The sequence below is a fragment of the Haemaphysalis longicornis genome, unplaced genomic scaffold (assembly GCF_048455015.1).
Source record: "Haemaphysalis longicornis isolate Haplotype H1 unplaced genomic scaffold, Haemaphysalis longicornis Haplotype H1 scaffold_1, whole genome shotgun sequence".
In the NCBI taxonomy this organism is placed as follows: domain Eukaryota; kingdom Metazoa; phylum Arthropoda; class Arachnida; order Ixodida; family Ixodidae; genus Haemaphysalis; species Haemaphysalis longicornis.
The window spans coordinates 369,807,350-369,831,409 of NW_027526203.1; the positions used below are offsets into that span (position 1 = coordinate 369,807,350).

General features: G+C 44.3%; 1 protein-coding gene across 2 annotated transcripts in view; it reads right to left on the reverse strand.

Annotated features, from left to right (window-relative positions):
- Positions 1-2,090: 2,090 nt before the first annotated feature.
- Positions 2,091-24,060, reverse strand: part of LOC144155070 (synaptic vesicle membrane protein VAT-1 homolog-like) — a 53,343-nt gene continuing 31,373 nt past the window's right edge. Inside the window, exons 5-10 of one of the 2 annotated variants that reach the window (XM_077686307.1) lie at positions 18,038-18,141; positions 16,997-17,052; positions 12,422-12,616; positions 8,320-8,418; positions 4,346-4,451; positions 2,091-2,992 (exon numbers count right to left, since the gene is read on the reverse strand). In XM_077686307.1, coding sequence (XP_077542433.1) covers positions 2,982-2,992; positions 4,346-4,451; positions 8,320-8,418; positions 12,422-12,616; positions 16,997-17,052; positions 18,038-18,141 — 571 coding nt within the window. In that variant the 3' untranslated portion in view covers positions 2,091-2,981. Of the gene's footprint in view, positions 2,993-4,345; positions 4,452-8,277; positions 8,419-12,421; positions 12,617-16,996; positions 17,053-18,037; positions 18,142-24,060 lie in introns of both variants that reach the window. The other variant, XM_077686306.1, reaches the window with a different exon arrangement.

Here is a 24,060-nt window from a genome sequence, read left to right on the forward strand (position 1 = left end):
GTGCGATTCAACTCTTGTGCTCTCACCAGGATGACTTGGCTCACCATATCAATACTTTTCTTTTTGTTGTTGTATGTCTACATATATATTTGTACATGCAAACCGACTAGGGCTTCGATGAATGCCAAGGTAAAATATGAGAATCAATCGTTATTAGAATTAGGTGCAGTCATTGTTGAAACTAGGTTGGCATCTGAAATAAGAGGTATAGCAGAACGATATACTTACAGAAGGTCCAGTGGCGGGGGCCTTATTTGGAAATGAATCTCGGGAAGCCTGCTAGATCAGCCTTCCCAATAATTCTTGTGTGCAGAGTATATGTTGACGTGTTGATCAGATGAAGGTGAACTTAGGAGTTATGCCTACAAACATTGTTTTGCTTCTCAGCAGAGCATAACTTAACCGGTCTTTCAGCAAATTCTTGAGCAATTAGAGTGAAGTCCTTATGAACAAAGTGTGGAGTTGAGGACACATTGATTGTTCACAAAACCACCTCTGCAGCTGTACAACCTTGAAGGAACAGGAACACAAACCAGGCCTTGCTGCAAGCTTAGAAATGTAACGAGGCAAGGGGTTTTTGCTCCTTGTACCACATTTGTGGGTGTTGCAAGCGTATCTAAATCTTCTTGCAAGGTTCATAAAAACCGCATATGTGGCACTACCTGTTTACACTTCTACTGGGTGATGGTGGGAAAGGGTAGGGCGAGGGCTGTGAAAGTGTGAAGGTTGCATATAAATATCTGACAGTGCAGCTGCTTGCGACACTTGGGGCCCAGCAGCAGCACATTATGCTGCACAGCTAGTCGGGGATTGGCCAAGGACGGCGAGCTTTACTCGTCCAAGTGAAAGGTTGAGAACTTTAATGGTGCTTCCAGGTCCTTTTTTTACTGCTCTATGGTCTATACCCATGCAGGGGGATTTACAGGTCTGAAGCAACAGTTGTGCAGCTCCGAAGCAGTGGCCCATGTATTACCACTGTCATCATTGCACCACGTTGGACCATCACTGAATCGTAATTGCATCATTACTGCTATGGCATTACAACATCACCACAGGTCTGCTTTCTCCAGGTTTTTGCCCACATTTTCAGAGCCTGTCAAAATGATTTGTGTATAACTAAAGTAAAGATGTGAAAGTTTTTTTTGTTCAAGCAAAGCAAACCTGCGAACTCAATCCTAACATGTTCGCCCAAGTACATGAATGTGTTGCGATTATACTGGAAGGTTGGCTGTTGGGTACTTGAGAAAAGCAGAGATGAACGAACTGTTTAAGTGGAGCAGAAGAAAAGGCTTTCGTCGATGTGGCAGACCAATCAGATTGCAGATAACAAAAGGAGAGGAGGAACTGATAGATTCAGCATGGCCGTCTTTACACTGTGTCTCAGTGTCAACCCCAGAGCGTTGGAATGGCACGCTGCGGGCAGTAGGTGATAACTAGTCAAGAGATCGCCACTCCTTTGATGCCCTAGCATATGCTACAGACAGCTTTATTAGGAAATTTGCTGTGCTCTCAGTGGCCTCTGTCCGGTGCAGGGTGCCTATAAAAACTCCCCCCTCCCCACCCCAAGTTTGTACTTGCAACACCTTCACGTTCATACCCCCAGCAACACAAAAGCTGCATTGCAAGCTTGTTTGCACTGCGAGTGTTACTTTGTTCCACCTCAAACTTTTAATCTCTTCTATCATGCAAGTTCAAATCCACTCCTTGCACCTATTTGCCCCTGCTTTTTATGGCACTCCATTCGCCTCTTGTAATCTGAGCTAGGATCTCTTATACCCAAGATCCAAGACTTGCCCTAAATTTGAGTTTCCAGCCTACAAAATAGCACCATAAAAAGTGAAAGATTGCCCACTGGGTAGGGACTTGCACAGCACTTTACTTTAACTACAAATTGTGCACGAGCAATTTAAAATTTTATGCTAGTTTCGCTGGAAAGTGTACAAATATTGTCCCAGTGATAAGATGGTGCACGTGCACACTGTGCTGGAAGCATCTCGTGGGTGCACTTCATTCCTTTGCGTGTGTGCAGAAGATGACGCTTGCTCATGCAACTGGACGGGATGCGTGCACTTTCCAGACAACATGAAAGGTATGTGTACAGACAGTTTTAATGCAAACAAGATCACAGGCAGTGTGGAAACACAGCACGCACAGCGGCCATAAAAATACACATCTTTAAAGCGACACACGGGGAAGGGGGCGGCGGGTGAAGTACCTGCGGAAGCACACCTCCAATTAAGTTTCGACCAACATTGCAATGCACAGTCCAGAGAACAGAGGAAATTAAGAGTTCCACTCGATTTGGTGCTCCTGGGGGGGGGAAGAATGCACAATGCTAGGAAAAAGTGGCACAAAGGGGCAGGAGGGCGTCTACAACTTTATATATCCGCGCTACAAACGGTACCCAATAGGCACAGTTGGGGGTGCTCAGAGCTGAAACAGTGACAGGGCTTGCGTGACAAGTTTGCAACAGTTTCATAATCAATAGCCACTCGCACCTGCTTGGTAGCGGCTCAAGTGTTGTGCAAAAGTATTTGGATATGTCTTATCAAGATACAGCCCCCACTGGCAGACGGGGATGGAAGGGAGAAACACTGTTAGGAGCCACAGTCTTGATTGACCACATGCTACAACACTCCAAAAATATTTAATCGGTGGACAGAAACGGGCACATCTAAGTGTCAACAAGGTAGTGGGGAGCCGAGAGACAACAAACGGTTTCGCATAGACACTGTTTGAACACTGACAAAGCATAGGTTTTTAAAGAGTTGCACGAAAAGGGAATGTCATCATTAGAGATTGAGGACACGTTAAAGGGGAGCTGGGCTGGCAGTGCTAGTCCAAACCCCTCCACTTCAAAGCAGCTTCCAGACAAGATTGAAGTACACGGATTTCCATTGACCACCATGCCACGTTTTCTGCACGCTCCTGAGCAGCCTGTAGCAACGCAGATGTCCACACTCCCTCGTTCTGTAAGTCGTTTAGCTTGCATCTGAAATGGAACAGCTCAGCGTCAGTGGATTGCACAACATGCAGTGCGAGCTAGAAGAATTTTGTCCTGGCTCTTGGCAGCCTTGTGCCACGATCAGCAGTTCTCGAAGGAACACTGATGGCAGTATCTGCTATGTCAGACTGCCCATACCTCTAATGCAAGAAGCTGGCAGCTGGAATTTAGGGATAGGGAGGCACTGTTTAGTTTTCCTATGGGAAAGGTCGAATGGAAACTTAGAAACTACCCATTAATCGAATTCAAGCTGGGGTTTGACATGTTGAAGCCACATCTGGTTGACAAGGTGTGCCACTATTGAAGGCTATGGATTAATCGACGCTATCTGGGGGTACATTATCCTGGCTAGGAGAGATTTAGGTGTATACTTTAGGTGTAAATAGGTGAGATTAGGAGAGATTTAGGTGTAAGTAATTCTATTTAAAGGGACACTAAAGGCTAAATAAAATTGGAGGTGGCCCAGAGTGGTGCGAGCAAAACAGCGTGCAACAGCGGCTTGGCACAGTGCGGTGGTGCACAGGTCTACCACGGCAATGTTTCTCTGGCCAAGGAGGCTGGCTTGGACCGATTTTTCACTGACTGAATGAGAAACGCATTCAGATTGTCGAGCGGCCAATGTGCCCGCATACTTCAGCATACCATACCAGCCGGCAGCTTTTGATGCAGCAAGCACCGTTTCGAATGTTCACCACAGTGTCCTGGGCTCCCAGCTGGCACTGTTCAGGCTGGTGCCTTTACATCACCTCTTCTGGCGATCACAGCCGTCTCTTATCGCCTGCAGAAGCTCGGGCGCTCATCGTCGTAGGTTATTGACTTCGCTAATTGTGCAACAATGCTTTTCTAAAACGAAACTGAAACATGATGGCTGACAGAATCTTGAAGGAAGCAGCCTGCCTCGCAGTGTATAAAAGCTGTAGTATACGTTTTCCTGGTACGATGAGCTCACTGAAAGCTTTGCTTTACATTTATTTCACGTGCTCAACCACTTGGGAACCGTTTGTTTCAGGAAAACATATACTAGATGCTTCTCCAATGTGCTCTCGCCATTCACCACTTGTGACGTCACAAACCATAGTACCCAAATGCATACGGGGCACCGTACCCTGTTTTCACATTTCTGGTGATTTCTGCCTTATTAAACACCTGCTAGTTGCGAGAATGGTGCATTTAGATTCTCTGCACCGTAATCCATCAATACAGGCCAACATGTTTCCACCCTTTAGTGTCCCTTTAAACACTAATGCAGCAGTTTTTTTTTTTTTTTTTTTGCTCAAGAAACAAACGATTACGAGGTTCTTCCAGCACATCAACCTGCAGGGAAGTTTGCACAAAACTCACTGGCAGGAGGAGACTGCTCCTCTTTGGCATCCTTCTCTGTGTCCGTGCTCTCACCAGAAGGCACAGGAGCCTTCCCATCCTTGGCTTCCTTGTCCTTGCCCTTTGACTAGAAGAAATCAGTAGTGAATGTTGGTTGTTGTAACATAGACAAGGAGAGAACAAGCATGGCATCTACTCTGTGCAAGGCAACACAGTTTCTTGAAGGTCTAGTTTCGGCACATGCATTTTTGATTTGATTGTAGGGCTTAACGCGCCGACGCAACGCAGGCGATGAGGCGCGCCGTAGTGGAGGGCTCCGGATTAATTTTGACTACCTGCGGATCTTTAACGTGCACTGAAATCTCGTACACACAGGAGTTTTTGCTTTTCGCCTCCATCAGAAAAGCTGCCGCCGCGGCCGGGAATCGAACCCGCGACCTCGTGCTCAGCAGCGCAACGCCTTAGCCACTGAGCCACCGCGGCGGGTAGGCACATGCATTTAACAGGGTGGTAGGTTAATGTGTGAAGTGCAGCTTCCTCCAGCCACAAACACCGCATTTTGCTGTGCATTTTTATCGCAAATCTCCTTGTAATATGAACAAAAGGTAACGAGGTATGACAAGCATAGCTTTGGCCACGGAGCAAGAACAATATAGGAGGGGAAACGAGGCTTCCTAACGCGGCCAGATAATGTCACAAGCGCTCGTCATACGTTGAGCAAGCGGCGTCTGCCACGGGTGAAGAAACTGCGGGGCTGCCGCTTTCGGCATTGCAAAGCACAGCCACGGAAAGAAGTGCGGCCGCTATCATTTCATCCATCAGGTGCCGCTTCCCTCTCAGTCATCGTCGCAGCGACGGAGTTTTGCAGTCTGCCTTGGTTTTCGTTGGGACATTATCGGGTCGCTCGCCCGCGCTTATCGCGATGGGACGTTTCACCTCCTGTATATTCTTGCTTCGTGCCTTTCGCATGGTATTCTGCACTCAGTGAGCGAATTGGCAGCCCCAGATCTATTTTGCTGAAGCTCGAACAAATTTAGTTACCCGCTTGCACGTTCACACACAACAAAGAAGGATCAATTAGCTTGCACAAAAAGCCCCATATCAAGAACACTGCACCTTCCCTTCCCTTTTAGTCAATGTTTTTGCACTTCCATCTATCAGAAAATGCATGCGATTTTGATTCACATTCAAACTAACAATCACGCAGTCCAGTATTCAAGTGATAAGCAATGAACAGTATAAATAGGGTTGTTCATTTTTGGGTTTTATATTTTTTATTAAATCGGGGGGTAAAAAATTTAGCGCTAGTATTTTTCAAACTGAGAATTGGGGAGAGATCAGGTCTTTTTGTAAAGATCAGAAATTCGGGTTTTTTCGGGTTAAATCTACAGATGTACGAAGTAATACACTGAGTTTTCAAGATGCTGTTATAGCTTTCGGAATTTCATGAAATTCATGAAATTCCGAAAGCTATAACAGCATCTTGAAGGAACTGACGACTGAACTTCATCAAACATGTTCTTAGAAAATGTGGAAGCTGGTCGATATCACGCCCATTTAAACCTAAATTATAATCTGGCACTAATAGTTTGCAATATTAAAGGTAGCAACATCCTGCATCTAATAGTTGGGATTACAAATCTTGACGTGGCATAAAAACTGCAGCCACATCAAACTATTACAACAGACTAGGATACTACTGACCAATTTCTACATGCTGTTACTGTCTAAACGCTTTCAGCTCTTTCAGCTCAAACTTCAAGCTCCCCTGTCTTTGCAGTAAAGCACAGGCAACAGTTTCTCCTGCCTTGCAGGTTACCCTATGTTGGCAGCAAAACCACATCGTATCAAGATTTTTTGAAGAGACATTCTCACTTGGGCTAGAGAAAACCCAATTGCAGCTGCTGCCTTTAAACACTGAAAAACGAAAGTGCCAACGTCATGACAACGGGCATATTCAATACCCAGAAAAGCTAGAGTCACTGCCGTCGGCCCATTTGTGCAATGTCTGGCTTCATCGGCTGAAGATGCACCACCAAGCCAGTTGAGCAGTGTTTCACGGTACTATCTACAGCTCATTGGACAACTATTACCGCACATGCAACTGCCCACAGTGAACACAATAAGCAGAGACAATGCCGAATTGCCTGGAACTACACTGCGCTTTTTTTCTTCACACGAGAACCCAGTTGGTACCGCCATTCTGGGCTGTTGAAGGTGGCAGGAGGTGTTGGAGGGTGGGGGACAAGTTGGGGGGGGGGGGAACAGCTTTCACTTTGCGGTACAACTTAAATTCTGAGCACCACGCAGCATTTGTGCCACAGACATGCAACTCAGGTGCCTCCAATCAGCGACTAAGGTCACTGGTGAATTGCCTGCTAGAAATTCACTAGCATTTTGTAAATTTAATGCTACCACGTGCATTTGAGTTTTAACCTGAATATTTGTTTACCCAGTAGGTAGACATGCCTCGTAAAAAGCACACCACAGGAACGAGAGAACAATCTTTGAACAAGGCAGTGCTTATCTCGTGGTACCTCGGCCACTTGAGTGAAAAAACTGTTTTAATTAAGAGGAGTATTCAAGGAAAGCCAAGTTAAATGCACATACAGGATTTCAAATCCAAACTGTCGAGGTTTTACACACCAGAGCTGCAACTGAGCGACAAGGTGCACTGTGGAGAAGGACCGGAGATTTTGACCACCTCAATGTCTAAGCTGTGTTGAAATCTTCACACGTGGGCATTGCCCGCCACAGCCGTAATCAAACGTACGTCCTTTGGGCCCAGCAGCACAACGCCTCAGCCATTAAGCCACCGCACCGTGGCAGGTAGGTTATGTGTGTACAAGATTTCGTACCTCTCCACATTTATTTAAAAGCTGCTTGTGAACACAATCAGGCGCTATTTGCAAGGCATGCAAGCCTGCATATGCACTGTTTTTTTTTTTTACTAGAACTTTTTCATGCTCTCCACAAACCTGCTTGTAAAATTTGTGATGTCACTAAACTTAAAGGTGAATGGTTCTGCCAGTCCTTTCTCTGTCCTTTCTGTTAATTTCTAGCGTGCTATTGAATATATTACTTGTAATCTAGCCGCTTATTGACAGGAAGTTAATGCACTATGTCTTCAGGTAAAAATGAAAATACCTCCGTTTTAGAATCAATGAATGCATGAAGCACAGCTGCATTTTGGTGTTGCAGCATGTACAATCTTTTCATAAAAGTATTTGCACATGCCTGTGCAAAGGGAAAAATAATGAGAAAGTTTTATCTTAAAGGGACACTGAACTGAATGTCAGTGGCTGCATTGTGCAGTTTAACCCATGTAATTCGTTACTTGAATAGTGGAAGTCTATACAGAGTTTACTTATAATGGGCAGTAGGGAAAATTGTGCCATTCGCAACCGCTGTGCTAACTGGCATAACGACATCACTAATTTGCAGTGTGTCCACATCATTTGTTCATTCACAATAGATTTCCAGCCATTTCGCGATTAAGAGACTTCGGTTCATGCACAAGTAGTACAGGTTATTCATGCCAGCGATCCCTTATATTAAGCCCTGTGGACTTGTCAGCATGACACTATAGTCTGCAGCAAATTGATGCAGAAGATGGTGAGTGAAACAGCACTTTCAAAAGCACTCTTCTCACTTGAACAAAACAAATGTAAATCAGCCCCCCCAAAAATATCAGAACATTGCTTCCACACTAGACTCATCTGGTAAGACAATGTTTACAACTCACTTCAGTGACCCTTGAAGTTCCTATACTGATGTTAAGGCAGTGGGGGTGCAGGTTAATGCACTGTTTTCTAACTGCTGCCACATGTGGAACAAATATCAGGGCTCATAATGAAGCAGACGCAGGGAGTGTGTGTGTTAGTGCCCTCCCGTTCACTACACGAGCATGCTGTTGTTAGTGAGAAAGTAAGAGGTAACTGATGTATGCTCACTTTGAGACTAAAACGGCGTGGGTGCGCATCAGGTGTGCCTACCTTCTCAGGCTGCGGTTTGGGCTTTGGTTCCAGGCTGGGGTTCAGAGTCAGCTTACCAACATTCTTGTGGTCATGCATTTTTTGCATGGCCTCAGTCACCTGCGGAACAAAAAGTCAATGAACACAAAACAGGCGACAAAGCCAATGCTTCATCCTGATCAACTTCAGAGGCTAAATTGGCAGTCAGAAGTGCGCAGTGTAAGAGCAATAAAACACAAATTGCCCAACAGGAATGCATCAGAACCACAACTTTACAAAGCAACAAGGAATAATAAGATCGAGAGCCTGGTGCAGTGTGTCCTTACGGGCACCATTTTTTAGCTTGGAACAAATGTTTCAATGGACGAGAAAAATCGGAGCCAAAGTGAAGTATGTCATTTTTAAATACTGCACAACCACTGATGTTTCCTGGTTTGTACTTTCGAAGGGACAAAAGAGCACAAAGAAACAGCAGCATGAAGAATGGGCACTTTTTCCGGAGAAAACCATAGCTTCAGATTGGCACTGCACAGAAGACAAACACAACAGAAGAGGGGCGGTGTTCAGTCTTGTACATAGCAAGGAAGTGCTGATGGGAGTGAAAAAACTTTGCCAGAAAGGCCTTAGTGACTAGCAAGGTCCATGCACTCGGAAGTTGTGGAAGAGCGCTGTACACATGTGATTACAAAAACAATCTTCAATCAGTTCACGAGAATTTTTTTTTTTTAGGCAAGAAAGTTTACGTGCTGTTACTACTACATTATGGATTCAAGTTCCTTTCCCATTGAATACACCTGCTGGATAATTTAAAATCAGGATATCTTTCTCCAAATAGTCAATTTAAATGGGTCTTTGGGTCTTTAAATCCATCCCAAAAAAGCTTTTTTTGGGGGTATCACTTTTCTCTTGATTTGCACAGTTTTTCCTCCGAAAATTCTGTACGTGGAACAGTAACAGTACTATTAGAGCAACAGTAACAGTACAATAGAGGGCAAATTTAAAAAAAATAGCAATTGTCCCATAATTTCCTACTTTTTCGCCATGAGTGGTATCGCAGTGATATGAAATTCTTGAGGCACATCCCAGCATGTAGTGCAGCTAGGAAGATCAGTTCTTTTGCACTATGGGAAGCAGGTTTTGCATTTTGTGTTTCAGTAGTTTAATTAGTCATTTTTGATTGGCTAGCAGGAGTACCGTATTTTCCGGTGTATACATCGCGGTTTTTTTTCCAAAATTTTCATTGGTGCGTCTTTATGTATGAAACAAATCCGGTTCACGGCGGCCGCGTGTGGCCAGCGCACGTTGAGACACAGCTCTGTGGTCAAAATGCATCCGAAGCCCATACCTACGGCGTTTCTCATAGCCCATACGTCGCTTCGAGACGTTAAACCAAAGAATTTGCAGCTTTTTATAGTCAAAAACAATAATGGCCTGCGACAACCGCGCGCCACTTCCTGCCATGCGCAGTAACTACAGGTCAGAATAAATTCAAAGTAATATCAAACTGGGTTGCAAAAACAAAATGCAGCTTATAAATTATTACAAAGTTGCTCTAAAGGAGGTAAACGTGCTGCTAATTTTTAAAATGACATCTTGCTGATAAGTTTCGATTTCCGGGCCGCTTCCCTTCGCGTCACTTCCGTCCGCCATGACACCTTTATTGGGCTGAGTTACGACAGCACGCAAGAGATACGCGATGAGTCTCGACTCTTGAAACTCCATTTCTACAAAAACAGTTGTAGCCCGGTTGATAAAGGCCGGAGTAATTTGTTCCGCGAGTGGTGACGATGTTGGCGAAGAAGACATCAGTGAGTAGGACGACGACAGTGATGCGCCGGCGGAACTTCCACTTGAAGTTGCTGAATTATTTGTTAGCGAGTCTAAGGAAGGCGATGGTTTTGCCTAACCGCTACACGCTTTCCACATTTTATTTTTCACAACTTCTGGTTGAATAGTTTTTTCCTGTTGTTGACGAGAACAATGAAGGAAAATTTTCAACTCAAACTAGTTACCTCACATCAAGACTAATTAGATATTTGAAGTCAGCTAAAAAACTGAAGCCCATGAAGCTGCCAAAATTGGTTGGAAAACAAACAAACAAAAGTTTCAAAGACCAGTGTGCCCTCTTAAGTCTCAAACAGACACACTTTTCACTGTCTTTTCTGCCAACAAAGTTTGCCATGAGGTGTGCAGCTCTGCACAGAATATTGAGGGAGTACAGTGGTGAAACATTGTGGATTATGCATGTGAGTTACCCCTAAGAGTAACAGGAGACATTTTAAAAGGGCCACAGACTGAATGCTTTCTCCCTACACCTGGAAGCACTGCAAAACCTGTAGCTAGTATCGCAAGCACAGAATGGCATTCCGCGGCTTACTTGCTGCAGAAAGTAAATTTTTTAGACTGCTTCGTTTTGTAGAGATTTTCTATGCAGCATTTAAGGAAAAATGTTTTGTAACTGCTGGAACTGAAAGGAAGCTGGGTGCCTGCACTGAATTCAGGCAAGAGAAACCTTTTGGGAGAGTCTTCGGTTACCTGGTGAGTGTAGAGAAGTAATATTTGATCTAGTATTTCATGGCCACCTAGTCCAAGGACTGGATACGTGTATTTACAATGCTCAAAAGTTTCGGATGTTGAAAAAAGTTGAGATCGATTGAGACAGGTCTCTTAAAGGCCTCTGCAACACTACTGCCTTTTCGCCCATTCTCTGCTACTATTCCCTGCTGTGGAATGACCCGACTAGCTCAGATTGCAGAAAGCCATAGGGCAAAGGTCAGGTCGCCACAAGCTTTGCAGGCTTGCACTGTTATTGACGTAACAGCAATGGCAAGGACAGCTTTTACAGACATCACGAGGCAGTGATCTGTTGACGCAGCCTTGAACACCAAACGCAACTGGTATTTCCACCTGCTTCCCAGAATCAGACTGATTCACATGAGCCTCCCATGAGAACGCGCACAACAGCTGGCCAATTTTTTGTGCCATGAGGGGTCGACAAATGGGACGGAAAAAAAAAAAAAGGGGGGGGGGGGGGCGAGAAAGCCTTGATATGTCACACACAGTCTTACTGTGTTTACTGGTGTAATAAGCACCTTTCCACCCTGAAAGTCGAATTTATGAGTATTTGGGATTGCATTCATGCTTTTTAAAGTAAGCTTTTACCCACATTCCCCCCCCTGCACTTTTAACTTTTGCGCATGCCTCGCACATACTGAACAAATTCCTGTGATGCTCAACTACCAGTTCATACTTGCACAAGACAAACTTCCAGGTTGTCAGGTTGTAGCACGTTTACTTCAATTTTTTCAAATATCAGGCATTCTACAGAACAGTAGAAGTTAAAAACCAGGACCGGAACTTTTTTACTGTATCTGCACGACAGCTATACAAGAAGTTATCTACCACCTACTTTCACTGGCATACTCTGTTCTCACCATTCAAAGGTCGAACAAGAACACCCTGCTTGCACGGTCAAGATCAAGCAACGGATTCTGCTTGGTGGAAGCACAAAGGATGTTCAAGTGATAGTTAAGTTCCATCAAACAATACATTGCCACTGTAAAACAGCTTTTGCCAGCATTTGTCTAATAAAAAAATGGAGCATTCAGTAAGACTGCATTATAATTGCAATATTTCACATTTCAGGAGCCCGAATACGTGTCTGTTACTGCACATTAAAACTGGGCACACTGTTGCCATGTAAAAGATACGAGCTTGATTCTCTGCCTGAAATCACTTTCCTTGCTAGAATCTCCCTTCAAGGGGTGCAGCTAAAGGATGCATCCAACATTTTAAATGGCACCTCTGTGGTCTCTTATTTGCTTGTCCAGAGCAATTTTGAGCAGTTCCTGGGCAGTCCAAAACTGCTCCTGAAATAGAAATTCCACAAAAACTTTTCTGGAGCAGTTTGAGCAGTCCAAAATGACAAACCTCTCATGAAAGCCCACGACAGGCCCGTACTTTTACGCGCAATTAAAATGGATTTTCAGAATGAGGTAGAGGCAGAACCTCAAAGTAACTGGACAGGGTATACGTGGATTTTCATTGATCCTTGTAACTGCAGCCCTAAACCGTGCACACCTCACTGAACTAGATATGGTCAAGGAGTTCCCTCGGGTCTTACATCTTCAAAAGCCCAGGAGGAGTCCACAACAGGGGCGATCTTTTTCTGCTCGTAGAGGGTGAACACTTTGGAGACAACGCCCTTCACGTAATCGTGCATGCCTTGCTGGTAGAGGAGGTGACGCAGGTTGAACCCAGAGATCACCTTGCTCTCTTCATAGAGCTTGATGGGGCTCACTTTGTCCACTTGCCACCACTGCAAAAGAAATAGATTACTGCACAGTCATGACAGAACCTGGCTGGGAACTGCCTTAAAAACTCCTGCACCCTAAGCAGGGGTGCAACAGCCCAAACAGGATTTGGAGCAATTTTTGGAGCAGAAAAATCCAAATTTGTATAGAAGGTTATGGGAAACTGCTCCAAATCCCAAATTTGGAGCAGTTTAAAACAAGACGTGCAAACAACTTCCGTGCAGATATGCTTTAGCTTCACTAGACAAAAGGGACCAATGAATTCTGCAGAAAGCCGCAGGGCACCACGTGGTGTATATGCACCAACCTGCAAAGCAGGGTCATCGAAGTGCTTAGTTTTAAAGGATTTGCAATATAAAGTAAAGAAGAACAAGAGAATGGTATAAAAACTGCAAATGACATCTTATTCGTACTTCAAAGCGTCCTTATAAATGACCAGCCCCAACCTAATTGTATACCAAATAGCTCTTCCACTTGAGCAGCATATGGCTACACTAGATACAAATGATGGTTAGATGTTAATGGCCCAAGGATGACTGCGGAAAAGAGCGCCAAAATAGTGGTTATGTATGAGAGATGAACACATTAAAATCGCTAGTGGGAAGTGTTTGCGTCGTGTTGTGTCAAGTGCCTTGCATTGAACTAGATACAAATAAGACGAAACTGTTCAATACCAGCAGATAAGACTGTTCTTCAATAACAGCAGATACGAGTAGTGCAGACATTGGTATGGCAGCTTTGGACATTTTCGAATTCAAGCTATTGAAGCGTCTGCTCAAGGCTTCTGATCGCTTGCTAGTTTTGTGCAGTGAGTCACCTAAGCTCACGCCATCACCGCCGGGGCGCTTGCTGCATGCACCTTACCAGCGCAGTTGCTCAGGGAAAATTATTGACACCCACTCTGTTCGCGAAGGCGTGCATGTATATGGCAAGCGGCTTTCGTTACTGCAAGTGACAGGCACTCCATGCCTTTGCAGTGCACTTGGCAGTTATGCAGAAGGAAGCGGCAGCGAACGCCACATTTGGGTTGACGCCTATTAAACGTGCGAAGTACGTTTACAGCAGCGCCAACACCTCTATGCCACACGCCCTTCTGAGCAGGTAGCCAAAGACGCTTATCGAGAATGGGTTGTTGGTATAGGTAGGCTGTGCTGGTGAGCTTGTTGGTGCCCGCCATTATGCCTTTGCCATTTTCCAATGTACAGTACCAGGGGCCATGAAGCTCCCGCTGAAGTCAAAATTAGATCAGTCTCTGCATTTCAGCCATTGGTACGCAAAACGGGTACATATTAAAGACATTTCGTGCAAGTCAGCTCTGCTACTACTAAACACGCAGTGCGTTGAACAGCACTTCTCCACATAGTGCGGTGATGTCCAAATGAAGAATCTTCTCATCGGATACACCGGTGGCCCATCAAGCACTTATTTGCGCTGAAGTCCCTTCAGACACTTTGGAGCAACCACTTTTGGCATAGGTTCAATGAACCAGAAGAAGCATAGGTGGCATAGGCTATGGACTGCATACATGAAGGAAAAAGCTTTTTCCTCCATGATTGCGTATGAAGGGCTGTCTGTGCGACTGGATGACTTACAAATGTCAGGTTGCCAACGTGTCCTTTATTCTTCATTGAAGTTAGTGGAACAAATTTTGCACCTTACAAGGCCTTTTTGCACAGCTTGGCTCAAAAATATGGCATTGTATTAAAATGGCGCAATTGGCACAGCTGTTGCACCCCTGCCCAAGTACAGCACACAGCACATACAGTGGTTCAGCCCTACTTTATCATAAACTACCATCTGCACGTTTGCAATGTATGCAACCACAAGGTTCCACCAAATTGATGCCTGTTTCCCCCTACTTTGGCCAAACTTCGTACTATACAGCACTGGCGATGGACAGGTAGTCAGAAATGGGATATCAACTATGGTCTGGGTGAAGACCATCGGTCCACGGTGTAAGATATATTATTAGGTGAGGACACAGCTTACAAAACGAATGTGTGCTCTTCGTTTTGACGAAGTCACCAAACTGGCGCCGCTGAGACCGTTGATTGCAGCGCCCACCAGCGGCAGAGAAAAGAAGCTGCCCGAGCGCCGCCCACTCGGAGGTGTTCGGATCCCTTCGGCTCCTTGTCGGGCCTTCTCGGCAGCTTCCGTAACCGGTCGTCTGCTTGATTTCTGCTCGCCGCAGCTTGGCTGGTTCCGTCGGCCGGGGGTGCAGACGATAATTTGAAGAAAGCCGTGCAGAAGCCTTTCCGCTCGCCCCAGTGTTTCAACGTGTTCTAAGCACGGGTTTTGAGTCGGTAACAATCAAAAGAAAGTTTAAACACTAAACCGAAGGGAATGTGTGCCGCGATAGCCGTTGAGCGCTCACAGAAATGAGATTTTATGCTGCGCTTATTATGCTTGTGCAAAGAAAAAATAGGGTACAAATGTTTTATTGAGTACGTACTGCAACGGATGGCAAGAAAACGTGACAGTAATTAACGCTACCTGCGATCCTAAACGAATGAATGCGTGCTCTGCAGCCATCCCCAGCAGAAAATGATGCTACTTGCAGTCAGCATTTTTCTGAGAGTGCGGTTGCGCGAAAGGGTTCTTTTTGGTGCTTTGAGGGGATGTACTACTGAATGTCGAAGAGGTGCGCGCTCGCAAACGATGCAGTGGCGTCGACTTTACCGTTGGCTACAGCCCCCCAAGCTACTCCGTACAAGCAGCGGCAAAAGAAAGCGTCCGCTGCTGCAACAACACCCCGACATGCAAGGAAAGTAGGCAGTTTGTGAAATGGATTAAACTGGCGGCGAGTACGCTGATGTTTCTTCGTCGTAAATGACGTTGCACAACTGGGGTAAGTCCATGCACGAAGCAGCGGAGATGAATCGATGTTGTAAAACTCACTGCCGGTGCCCAATGTTCTGAGGAGCTGCGCGCGCGTCTTAATAAACTTAGGACGCCCAAAATCTCGCAGCTGTTTAAACAATGTAATAAATTACGCGTTAAGATCGCGTTGTGTGAGCTCACACGGTGAGCTCAAACAATTTTGTTTTACACGCATGCCACTCGTGCCTGCGAACCACCTGGCTTCGGACAGTCGTCGTTCAAGTCACTTGAAGCCTCGGTCGCTTCGAAGCTTTTGGGCCGCTGTGTCCACACCTAAAATTATATCTTACACCGTGCATCGGTCTAGGGAAAGAATGAACTTTTGCACTTTTGCATTAACTGGTCACAAGCACAAGCAGCACATTTGTCAGACATTTTATGTAGTCCGGTGTAGTATTAATGTCATGATTGTTGAAATACTGGGCTGCAGGTAAGAGATACACTTCAAACACCTGATCTTTACACATCTCATAGTTTTGTGGTGCAAGTTAGTCAAGTTAGGCTTTAACCATCCATGTTGCTGACACTTCCTTAAAAGCAACATTTCACTGATCTTGTGCACTTAATATGTAGAAATGAAACTGATAGCTCTTTCTTGAAGTCAACTGAAAACAAAAATTACCTTACAGCACTCTTGGCATGCTTTAGGTTTTGCTAATTGTTTTTATTGCAATTATATATACACAAGTTTTTTTTTTACCACTTTGCACCTATAAACAGGCCTCATTGAACTGCATTTCCCTCTTCATATTTTTTTTCTTGCTTATAGGTATGACTTTATGCTTATAATACTACATTTTTTCTGCCTGAATTGTTCAATATCGGAAAAGCGTATCAATTAGTGTACAAAATGTTTTCAACTTGTAGCCTTTGTTAGAAGTATCCTGCACCATGCCCTTTGGTGCATGCTGGATAGGTGAAGTGCAGTGTTTCTCCTTCGCTGATGCCCTCAAAAGTGAAAATTGTAGAACTGATTACTATCCATCCTGACCACTCCGTAGAAGGAGCTTGTACGCAACCCCCCACCTTTCAAACTGGCTGCAACCTTCTCTAGGTTTCATCTTTGTTTTTATTTTGTGTTCATACTAACAAAGTTGGAATTATGCCAAAATGAAGCATATTTATCTAATTCGTCACACCAGATGCACTCTGCAAGACTGACTGCAGGTGTGTGTTTAAATCAACCTGGAAATATTGATAGTTACACATAAAACCAATTAGGGACAGTCTAGCTCTAGTTTATACAGATTACGAAGGGAAGTAAGGGCTACATTTTGGTAAAACATTGAAACTGTTTAATGTGAATTTTCTAACAGTGAGTTGCTCATCTAACAAAAATTTAAAAGGAAGCTTGGTTATAGTGGTAAAAGCTTTGTTACGATAATTTCAAGCAGTTTATTGCAGCTCTGAACTGCTCACCGCCCCACCATAACATTTTAAGACAGTGACTTTCTAGGCAAACACTTCATACTAATACCCCATTTCCTGTAAATGATATAGCTTACCGATTTGGCAAAGCTGAAAAAGCTTTTGGTCTCGCCAGCAACAATGCACGATGTTCCTGCAAGATTAAAAAGCACTTCACTGGGCTGAAGTTGACAATACGAGAATAATGTCTTTAGTAACTTGAAGTACTGACAAATCTAGAGACATTGCCCTGCAGTGGCTTTATAGACGTGACATTTGAGGTCGCATCACACTTCGCTGAACGGAAAGCACAAGAGGCGAGTGAAGATTTGAAAATTGTGCACTGATGTGCAATGTTAATAAAGCGTTTATGCATGGCAAAACAAGTGATTTTATCCTATGAACATCCAACCTGCACGTGTGCCCATACCAAGCTAATGACCTTCAGCAGAGGAAATAGGAACAACAAAGTAAGAACATTAAGCTCGGCCCTATGCGCAGGCCTTGTTCTCGCTGTAGAAGTCTGCAACACGGCTAGTCTCACCCACACCTGGTACAGTGCAAACCATGCTGTCCACTAACTGTCTCAGTGGTCACGTTTGCTCGCCTGAGCAGCGACATTCACTGCCTGTCACTCCACTGTCCACCAATACTGGCATTTATTCATTTCCCATCCCTTCCTCAGTGGCATATGCCTCCCCTGGCTGCACACTGTTTTACAACATGATTGATTGATTGTAGGGTTTAACGCGCCGACGCAACGCAGGCGATGAGGCGCGCCGTAGTGGAGGTCTCCGGATCAATTTTGACCACCTGGAGATCTTTAACGTGCGCCGAAATCTCGTACACACGGGCGTTTTTGCTTTTCGCCTCCATCTGAAAAGCGGCCACCGCGGCCGGGTTTTACAACATGTACAAACAGAGATGAGAGTCATGCAATCTGTAGAAACAGCGTGTAACGGGCGCATTGGCAGAGGCCAGTAATGGGTAGCGGAGCTTCAATGAAGTCTCTCCCTAGCAACATCAATATTGAAGCCACACGCTCTCGATCCATCCCCAGAGTGAGAAAACAGAACAGAAAAAAGTTCTGTCGGCATGTCCCATCTACTGCTCGAGCAATAAATAGCAGGTACCCATACCATAGAGAACATATCTCCCAAGGGGCTTGAGAAGACTGTAGCCTTTCTTGCAGTCTTCCCCACAGAGGCAATCCAAGACTAGGTCCACTCCATCAGGGGCAATCCTGCACAAGAGACAAAGCAAGAAGTAAATTTCCCCAATTTCACGCAGTGGATTTTGTCCTTGTGAAATTGTGGGAGCCAGAGACAAAGATTACCAACTGGATCCATTCCCATTGACTGAGTGGTGAGATGGATATACTGCAGGTCCAGCGACTGAGCAGATACCAAAAGTGGACAGTACACAATGGCAAATGAAACATTTATCAGGATTTTGCAAAAATGGCGCACAATTACCGATAATAGTATGAAAATGGACTTAACTATTACCAAAGTCACTAAAAAAGTTACTCAGGCAGGGTGTCAGAACGGAACGAGAACAGAACGCTATTTTGTTCAGGAGTGAAGCAAAAAATTGGGCCCATCTCCCCACGAGGGGGGACTCAAGTAAATGCGTCGCGTAGGGGGTGGGTGTATTGCATTAACGTTAGCGTTTGGGGGGTGGTGGTGGGGTGGTAGTGAATGTGTAAACTATTATTGCTTATTACTATTAATTATTATTATTTCTTTCATATATTAATTATTACTTTCGTGATTTTGCGACTCGAGTCCCCCCTCGTGGAGAGATGGGCCCAATTTTTTTTTTTTTTTTTTTTGTGACGCAAGTGAAGGCAAGGAGTAGGTTGTTGTAAGTCGTTATTTATTTATTTGTTGCTGTTGTCGTTGTATTGGACGCTGAGAACGACGGCTTCGTGGTCGCTAAAGTGTACTGTTAAGGGGTCTTTAAGCAACTGGTGAAGACGAGATCGATGCAACTGCTGCCGTGTATCAGCAGCTTCTTGACGTAGTTTGAATGAGTCAAGGATATAAGGCGCGTTCGTACCTTTTGATTCTGTGTCGCTTTTGTGGCGCAGTGGGAAGAGCACCATGTACCTCGCGTTCCGCCCACAGGTTCGTGGGATCGAAACCAGGCTCCGATAACTATTATTTTTTTTATAGTGTAGGGGGAGGGGTGCGGACCTGTTGTTGAGAGCGAGGAGGGTAGCGTGATGTGGGAGAGGGGGAGTGGGGGAGAGGGCGCACCTGCGCGCTGAGCTGTTGCGGACGGTCGGCGGACGCTACATGCGAGTTAAAGAAATGCTCTGCATTTAAAAAAGTTAAGGTATTTCACGATTCATTTCAATTTCCATACAGTGAAGTGGGAGACTGCCGTCTGTTCGCTGGCATAAATCGCCTTTCCCCTCGCTGACGTCCTCGCTCCTTCGACAGGCATGCTGCCTGATATACTCGTGTGCCTCAATGGTCAGTGCTGAGCTCTCCACGTGATCACCACACAGCTGGTTGCGATGCAGACGTCGAGGCCTTGTTTATTTATGTTTGTTTACTTATTAACATTACTACATTAGTTTTGCAGAATCATTGTAGGGGGTCTTATAAATCAATAAACAAGAATATCCTAAAACACAACATAATAAAGAAGGAATATAATGTTTGCGCGATTACAGCAGTGTACACAATTAGCAGCGAGAACAGCAGATTAGTGGCACACTCAATGGAAACAGATACAAGTCATGTTGCGCTTGTACAAAAGTACTGCCCGAGTGCAGCATAAGGGGTGGAAAGAACAGTGTCTGGCAGAGAATATCATAGTTTTTAGAAAAGGACGCTTGGAATGCGGATGTGCGCCATAAATATTCATAAATTTTCTTGCTGTTACCCCTTCGTCTGGATGTGTACGTGGGGAACTGAAGGTACCGATGTTGATCCCTTGCTACCTCGATCCTTACACAAAGAAAAGGTGCGCCGGAGTTTGAGTGTCCCATGAAACAGAGCGTTTTAAACTTTTAACGATAACATTACAACTACAGAAGTTAGTAACAAAGCGCACAGCAGGATTTTGAATTTCCTCAATTTTATTTATGAGTGAATGCCTGAGTCCCAGACCAAAGGGGCATACTCATGAATTGAGAGCAAGTGCACAGCACACTAGTTTTTTGGAGGCTCAGAGTGCTCACACTTAATTGTATACCGTACTTCACCCAAACGGACCCCCCAAAAGGAATAGCGCTTAAAGATTTTTCACCTACGATAGCGCCTCAATCAAACCTGTGTGCCAGGTCGGGGACTGCCGGCATGTAGTTTCTGGGGACCAGGGCGAAAACGTGGAACGTCATTCACAGCTGCACTATCAAGAAGTATACGATAAGGAGTGCTTAGGTGTCCTAGGATTTAGTTGTGTGCAGTTCAGTTAACAGACATTTTTGAAGAAAATTAACAAACATCACTTTTTTTTAACATAATTTCATAATTCTTGATGGTTAACAGATTTCAATAAATAAATATTTCTTTTGCACAAAGATGAACGGCTACAAACCACTTTTTTCGTTCCGGAGCTGAACCGGAACAAAAAACATTTCATTCAGATACCCTGCTTGCAAATGCAATAGCACCTGCATGCAGGTATATATTGAACACTAACCATAACTTGTTAGAAAACATCAGGCTTGAAAATTTAAAGCTAGGAGCTGTCTGAATAAATTTGACGTTTTCTGAACACAACCGAAAGTTTCTTTAAGCTTAGGCTTTTTTTCAGAACAGCTTAAAGCCGACTCACAACTTTTACAAACAGTAAAAAACAGCTATGCTTCAAAATAAGCAGTGTGTCACGAGCTGAGTTTTCAAAAGGGTGGAGCACAGCTTTGATTAGTTTAGAGCCAAAAAAAAAAAAAAAATGTTTACAGTAGGATGGCAAATCCAATACGAACTGAGGCTACTCAGGAAAAAAATAGCGAATGAACATTTAAACTTCAAATATACAAATATGCATGCCATATCTTGATTCCAATTCAACCTTTACAATTGAAGATGCCAGAAATAAACAATTAATATGGATACAAGCAGATGTTACCACAGGGCACACATTCTTCTGCTCTCATCACACAATGCATGCCCTGTATGGAGGGGTTTTCCACAGGACAATTCAACCGTGCAAAAGGGCTATAAATACGCATTAAACTTGTAGAAAAGTGTCCCACAAACTGGACAAACAAGATCATTCTGTTCATTTTTGCAGTAGAAGGACACATCGAGCACTAAACAGATGAAGACAAAGGTAGACACAGAGGACATACAAGCTTCACGAACACTTAGCTTAAACTTAGCTCCACAAAGGCCCATCCATGCTTGCTGGATGTACAACCCTACGACCATGAGAGCCTTTTACCTTTTGACAGCACACCAAGAGGGAAATTGCTAACACAAGCCTCAATTCAGCCTTAACCAAGTCATGCGAGCAAAATCTGGTTACGGATTTCAGTAATCAGCACAGCCACCTGCAAGCTGCTTGGTTCCGTCCATTATTACGAGTGTGCAAAAAGCCTTCTGCAAAAGCAAACATGGCAAAAAGAATGTGGTAGCAAAAAAAAAAAGGGGGGGGGGGGGGGGGGGGGGGGACGCATGTTATACTGTGCGTTCATGCACTGTCGTGCAATATATTAAGATGGTCGCAGCCAGATACAAATTGTGCTCTCGGCCCCATGCAAGCTGGCTAAGATTTGCCCTTTGATGGCGAATACACCACCAGCTACATGCTCCAAAAAGCATGCCACCCACTCACTACACAGACTGTGCTGGCAATGCCATATACAATATGCCCTTGGACTGTAGCAAGGTGTACAATGGTCAAACTGAACAGTGCCTCAACGACCGGGCCAGAAAGCACGAGCTGGATGTTAGCAACGTGGGTGGGAACTTCGCTGACCACTAAGCGCTGCGGCTGCACGACATACCTCGATTGGACAACACACGTCACTAGCACTGAGTGACAAAGATGCATTATTAAACAGTGTAATCAATTTAGAATGTGCTCTAGACCTCAGGATTCCTCGGTATCTGTGTGCCTGCACTGATAGTTCAAGGCACGCCTCTGCTGTCACTTGTTCATCAATGAGCTGTTAGCAAATATTACTCTTGTCCAAATTCAAACAATCTGTACTATGGTTCTGTGTATAAATAAGCTTGGTTCTGGTTCTGTGTTTAAATATGCGGAACAAAGCAGGTGCTATTCCTACTCATGTATGGTTAGGTTGTGACACTACAGAAGTGATTGATCTGATTGTAGGGTTTAACGCGCTGACGCAACGCAGGCGATGAGGCGCGCCGTAGTGGAGGGCTCCGGATTAATTTTGACCACCTGGGGATCTTTAACGTGCGCCGAAATCTCGTACACACGGGTGTTTTTGCTTTTCGCCTCCATCAGAAAAGCGGCCGCCGCGGCCGGGAATCGAACCCGCGACCTCGTGCTCAGCAGCGCAACGCCTTAGCCACTGAGCCACCGCGGCGGGTGACACTACAGAAGTAGTGGAAAAAAAAAAACCTGAGATGAACATGTGAATGAAGTTGTAAGCTTAAAGAATTACAGGAATCAGCCGGAACTGTTATTTACTACAACTGAAGTTAAATTGCTGCTATATAATTGATTATGTTTCATCTGAGCTATGCTCACTTAGTCTGGGGAACAACCCCTGTGGTAAATAAGAAAAAAAGTTTTGCTTTATGGAATAGAGTGCTACGCTCTATTCACAATCTTAGTTCTACAGTGCACACAGCTCGCTTATTTGAAATGCACAACATTACAAAAATGTGACATGTACCGTGTGAAACTAAATGCATACACAGAAGAGAAAAAAAATCGGCTGCACACACACTTGTTGGCCCATGTGTTAATGGACCTGCTTATGCCAGCTGAAACCTGGAACAATGGCAGGAGGTCCCTGCTAGTTGAACGGGTTACAGGTTGCAAAGTATCTAACATGTTGCCACGTAATAAATTTCATGCACAAAATGTAGATCAAATAATATGGATCAGAAATACATGCCTAGGATCATTTGGAATGTTTTTTTCTCGTATTCAGTTTTGCACGTACGGATTTTTGTTCCTGTTATACTCTACTGATTGTACGTTTCGCACTAAAAATCATGCTGTGTCAGGGTGAACGGGACACAGGTCACCGAGTGGATAGACCTATTACAGACACAGCCCGTCAAGTCTGCTTTGTTTCTTGTGCATATTTTTTTTTCTTTCATTATTTTGGGCTGCTATGTATCACGCAGATGATGAACTTGAACTGTACGAAGTTTGTCATGTGCGAAATTGTATGCATTGTCGTGCAGACTTTTCATACATGTGTATATCAAGGTTACTGCAGTTTCCCGTAACTACATGTTCCTTTGCACGAAATTCAAGCGCAAGAGGATGGACGGGACAAAGGCAAACTAGTCTGTCCAGTTCGTCCCCCGTCTAAATTTTTGCACTTGAATTTCGTACAATGGATTACCAACTTTCAAATGAACTAAACTTGTGTTGTCTGCATAGCCCCTTTAAGAATATGTTTTACAATGGTACGCCGTGCATGCTAGAAGTGAATAGAACTAACGGAACTAACAGGAGTGAACTAATAGAAGTGTGGTTTCAGCGCATAAATAATCCTTCTGAAGCTGCATTTAAAGCAAATTATCTTAGAGCCACAAAATACCTTTAAATTTTGCGTTTAAAGCGCTTAATTTTTAAGTATGGGTGCAAAAAATGAGGTACATATTAGTCATACAGAGTCTGGGAAGCTCAAAAGCTTGGTACTAGCAGAGCACTGCCATTAAAAGCATGCATTTGTATGCCATTGTAAATGAGTGCGGCATCACGTGTAATGGAGGTTTAACTGCATGCGAATGCTGAATGGGAACTATAAAGCAGGTGGCCATGTCAGTTATGGCCTCCATTTTTATGCTACATAAACTTAATATAAGTCTTGAAAAAATCAAATCTTTAGCGTGCGTGGGAGCTGTCTACAGGAAGGAATTTCTTATGGTTCAAAGCATTTTTGTACTATGCGTCTTGCTTGTGGAAGGTAGTTTACGAATTGGAACAGTAATTTCATCTTTTGCAACAGAACCCATTATGACCAATGTATTCTGGGGGCATAGAAATG